The 5,409-nt window shown below is 43.7% G+C and overlaps 1 protein-coding gene and 1 pseudogene across 1 annotated transcript in view; both read left to right on the forward strand.

The window, feature by feature from the left end:
• Positions 1 to 4,216, forward strand: part of LOC101561313 — an 8,091-nt pseudogene extending 3,875 nt beyond the window's left edge.
• Positions 4,217 to 4,389: 173 nt separating this feature from the next.
• LOC101561716 (HLA class II histocompatibility antigen, DRB1-3 chain-like) overlaps positions 4,390 to 5,409 on the forward strand; it is an 11,171-nt gene continuing 10,151 nt past the window's right edge. The window contains 1 exon segment of the mRNA XM_012515801.2: positions 4,390 to 4,566. Within this exon segment, the coding sequence (XP_012371255.2) occupies positions 4,467 to 4,566 (100 nt within the window). The 5' untranslated portion in view covers positions 4,390 to 4,466.

Consider the following 5,409-nt stretch of genomic DNA (forward strand, 5'->3'; position numbering starts at 1 on the left):
CATTTTTCATCTAGGCAGTGACTTTAGGAAAAGTTGGTATTGCGTGCAAGGATGTCATTGTTAACTAGATTAATTTTTATAATCATGGATCTCCTTGAATGCAGGTGGATTTTAATCTTGATTGTCCTAAATCATGACTTTTATGACCACCAGTTCCTGGTTTAAAGAAACTGGAGGAATTACCCTTGTAGGAGAAACCCTGGAACCCTTTGTGACATAGAGATTTCTAAGATTGTGGTGCTGAATGAGCCCGTCCAATGGGCCAGTGATGCTTGAGGCGAGAGAGTCCAAGGTCACAGGGCCTGGCTCCTGCAGGTCACAGTCATCACACACCTGCTGCAGCGCCCAGCACACCACCACCCAGTCTGCCCACCTGCTTTTTTTTTTTGGTGTGATGCAAACTAAAAATAGTTTTTACATTTTCTAAAGACTGAAAGAAACTGGGAGGATCACAGGTTTGAACCCAGCCTGAGCATCTTAGTGATTTAGCAAGCCCTTGTCTCAAACTTTAGAGGACTGGGGATGTGGCTCAGTGCAAAGGCCCTACATTCAATCCCTAGTACTGCAGGAAAAAAAATAAAAAGCATGACCACAGGTGGCCCTATAAAACCTAAAATATTTAATATCTAGCTCTTGAAAGTTTGCTGTGCTGTTTTTATATCACTGCAAGAGTAGCAAGATCTTTTACCTTCGTTCAGGTTTTGGTTTTTTTTTTTTTTTTTTAAACGCATGAGGGCAGAGAAGGAGCTATGTTTCCTCTCCATAGTCCTGTAACTGTGGCATTGCAAAAATAATCATCTTTTTTAAAAAATAAACTTTATTTAAATCAAAAAAAAGAATACAGTTTATTCTCAAATCCAGAGATAACAGTGAATTTCATACAAGTTCTCCATGAAATTTGGAATGTCCCACACTGATACAAATATATTTTTCCAAAATAAGTGAGGTACTATTTCTATTCTGTTCTGAGGTGATTCAATGTTCTACAATAGACTGAGAAAACTGAAAGGAAGAGTGAGGGGGACAGATTGAGCTCCTAAGCGAGGAGATTTGTGGAAGTTCTGAGGGCAGGATTTCATAAGGTAAAAGCGCATTTTGTCAATGCTAGAGAAGGGAAATGATGACAATGAAGGGAAGTTTGGAAATAAAGTTTCTGCAGGTATCTGCCTCAAATTACATAAAATGCCTCAGTCTATGTAGGGGAGAAAGTGATAAAAAATAATTTTGATAAATGGGAATTACTATATTTATTTAATTTTTTTTTGAGACATGGTCCTGCTATTTGTTCAGGCTGGTTTTGAAATCACCTTGTAGCCCAAGTTGGTCTCCGGCTCACGACGCTCCCCCTGCTGCAGCTTCCCAAGCGCTGGGCTCACAGGCACGAGCCGCCCCGCCCAGCTGCACTTGCTGTATTTAGAAACTGAATGCCAGGTACTGGGACATAATGATTGGAATCTGGAATAACATACAAACTCAATTCAGTCCGGGGCATCCAATGTTCTAACTTTACTTCCTTTCAAAAGTTGCTTTACATCACCGTTATAGGTTCTCCCTGTGCAGGAAGGAAAGGAGGACTTAGTGCACTGAGGCCAGAAGTCCTCCTCCACTGGTGGGAACGTAGATTAGCATAACCACCCACCTGTGCTGAGATTCTGCCAAACACAAAAAGTAGGAATCTGACGCAACCCAGACACGCCGCTTCTGAGTATCTTCCCCCAAGGGGTGAAGACATCACATCAAGGTGACACACGCACGCTCATGTTTATGGTAGCACAACCCACAGTGGCTAAGTCTTGGACCTGGTCTAGATGCCCGCCAGCAGATGAATGGATGCAGAAGATGTGGGGTTTATGCACCGTGCAGCGCCACCCATGCACAGGGAAGGATACACTTGAGTTCCCTGGGCTCCCGCTATAGGAGAGATGCTGTGATAGTTCGCCTTCCGTGTTTGATTTATTTCACTTGGCTGTAGTCTAGAGGAGCATGCATTTTCTTACAACTGACCCAATGCTGATGGACAGATAGGCCATTTTTAAAATTGTTTAAAGATCACAATAGGGCTGTGGAAATAGCTTGGCAGCCTAAGCCCCTGCCTGCCAAGCACAAGGTCCCTCATTGGATAACTGGTACCGCATGTTGTGCCAGCCCTGGAATCCTGAGCATGCCATGTTGGCCCTAAAGCCAAGCGTGGTGGCACACACCCGTCATCCCAGTGCTGGAGAGGCTGAGACAGGAGGCTCTCTAGGAGTCTGAGCTGCATAGCAAGACCCTGTACCAAATAAATAAATAAACAATAAAAAAGAGCAAAATAAAAGATAAACGACAGGAACTGGGGAGGTTGAACCTTGGCTGATGGGAAGTACCTCTGGGGGTGGAAGAGAAAGGAAAGAAAAGCATGGAAAGAGGGGATAAAAAGGACCGAGATTGGGTGTGTATGTTTACCAATTCCCCACGGTGAATGTATGCAGTATGTACTGTAAGCATATTCTGATAAAAACATACAAAAGGTGTGTATAGAAGGTCCTTACATGAACGTGAAATTCAAAATAAAATGCACAAAGATGATTTTTATTACCTGTAGTGATTGTTGCTGCAGCACAGTGACTGCCCTTCTCTAGAAACACTGGTGCACACGGGGAAGAGCTCTTCACCAGAAGTGGTGGAGTATGAACCAGCTCAGGACTTTATGTGCAGCACACCAACCCCATTCTGGATCCGACGAACTGCGCTTGCATCAGCACAGCGTGCAGCAAGCACCTAGCGGTAGGAAGGGTATGAAGAAGCAGGACCTGCCAGTGATGCAATCCGTGCTTGTTCATGCCATTTCCTGAATATTCTACAATGTATTAGGCAGCAAAGTCTTCTTATACGTTCCCTTATGTAAAGTAAGAGAAGGGTAATAGTAAAGAAAAGTACTGTTAGTAAGAGGAAGGAATCATTACGGCAACCAGAATTAATGGACAAAATAATTCCCCTCCATCTCCACCCTGCCTCCACCACTTTCCTCTTCTTTTTCTCCTCCTTTCCTCCTCCTCCTCTCCCGCCTCCTCTTTCTCCTCCTCTTCATCCTCCTTTACTGTGGTACTCTGAATTTAATACAAATCCTTTACACTAAGCTACATCTCCAGTCTGTAAGAAATTTTATTTTGAGGTAGAGTCTTGCTAAACCACTAAATTGCACAAATGTGCTTAAACTTGGGACGCTCCTGCTCAGCCTCCCATAGTACTGGGATTACGGGTGTGTGGCACCACTCCGGGCTTATTGAACAGATTTTCACTTAAAATACTGACTCTCTAAAGCAGAGTGATTGTGACTGATTTTTACTCCTTTACTGATCTTTCAGCCCCTGAATATTTTTATTTGAATAAAAGCCCAGTCACATTTTGGGGTTAAATTCCTCTAGAAAGAAATAATCCAAAAGAAATAGTCCATTTGGGGCTGGTGAGATGGCTCAGTGGTCTAAAGCACCTATTTAGAACAAGCTCAGCAAAGCACAGGGACCGCGGTTCAATCCCCCAGCACCACATGCCAGCCAGCCCCGCCCCCTGGTGGGCTGAGCTGGCCACACACACACACACACACACACACACACACACACACACACACACACACAAAAAATTTAAAAATAGTAAATAAATTTAAAAAAAAAAAGAAATAGTCCATTTAACAGCAATGGAAGCCATTTGCATATCTGGATCTAGGGGTGTCACTGAGACCACTGAGAACATCAGGAGACAGACTTGAAATACCTTCTTATTTAAATTCGCTGAGTGACTTTCAGTTCCTTTTAGCCGACCAGGAATGTGGGGCCAATCAACAGCTTTATTTCTATTACATCATCAGTTACCAGGGGACGCTGCTGTAGGAGGTGCCCAGAGCATCAGGGCGCTTTTCAGAGCTCAAGTATCTGAAGGGATCAGGGTACTTTCACTTCAAATATGAGGTTGAATACTTTCCCCAAATCAATGACATAAATTACAGCGCAACGAGGAGCAAAGGGAAGCCCTCCTCCGTTCAGTGACTTTCCCTCCAAAGCTTTCACCGCCTCCACCTTCAGCCAAGCGGGTGGTCAGGCAGCTCCGTCTTCGAGTGAGAGCTGGACGCTGCTGCGAGGCTCAAACTCACGAATGTGTACCGTCCGGCACGCGCTGGGTCATCACAGCGGTCTCCGTAAAATCTTTCCTATGTGACTGGACCAAACTTTTAAAATATTAAATTAAAACAGTCCTTTTAATGAAAGCAATTCTAGGCGTCTGAAGAGGAGATGCATCTTGGAACTCTGACCAGCAACTGATGATGCAGTTCGTCTCTGACGCTGATTGGTACTTCGACATCCAGATGACCCAACCCACCCTCCGAGAAATGAATCTTTTGGGTTTTATTTGGAATGCAGGTGGAGGGAGACATTTCTCAGCGAGTAACATTTCACTGCTCTGCCTGATCCAGCCCTCTCGTGTCCTCCGGTATGCAGCCCTTGTGGCTCCCCGGAGGCTCCTGGGTGGCAGCCCTGACAGTGACCCTGATGGTGCTGAGTCCTCCCCTGGCTTTGACCAGGGACACGCGACATGAGTGCGCAGCTTAGCTGGTGAGCTGTGGAAGGTGGGAGTAGGAACGGAGTTAACTGTCTCCCCTTGCCGAGGCCAAGTTCCTCAAAACTTGTGACATTTTCTTGGGTGATTTCCTACGTTCATCATATGGATTCTTCCCACCAGGAAGGGTGTGAGTGTGTGTGTGTGTGTGTGTGTGTGTGTGTTTCCTTCCTATGACGCTGGTGTGAAAAGATTCTGTACAGAAACTATTTCTTTTTAAGTCCACACCAGTAAAATCTTCACCCTCAAATCACGTTCTCTCAGGGCCTGGAGGGGATTTAAAAATAATGATGTTAAGCTAATTTCCAAACGTAGCATATTCGTATGTTACATTGCTTTCTGTCAAAAAGGGGAGATTTTTCCCCACAATTTTATTGATAAACAAATAGCAATGAGACAGTTTCACATCAAATTGGTAGGACAGTTTCAATAATTAGCACATTACATACATTCTTCCTAGTGGTTAATTGCTGTACAAGATGCAGACATGATATCCTATTTACAAACACCGTTAGAACAAATCCCTCTATTCACTAAGAGAATGTAACTATATATCTATCCTAACCACTTTGAATACACAGATACAATATGGACATTCATCTGTATCCCCCCCTTTTTTTTTGGTTAAGTTCTATTATTTGAATAATATAGGTATGTTAACTCAGCAAAATATTCTAAAAGAGTTCAGTAGTCCCTAATAGTATTGGGTCTTCTGCTTGACTGGCAATGTCAGAAATTGTTGACCTGAGTCCCCTACAGCTCAACATAACAGCATGGCTTTACTTCTTATATTTTGTTTTTATACTTTTCTGCTGGGTG

Source organism: Octodon degus, unplaced genomic scaffold, assembly GCF_000260255.1.
Source record: "Octodon degus isolate 3935 unplaced genomic scaffold, OctDeg1.0 scaffold00005, whole genome shotgun sequence".
Lineage (NCBI taxonomy): Eukaryota > Metazoa > Chordata > Mammalia > Rodentia > Octodontidae > Octodon > Octodon degus.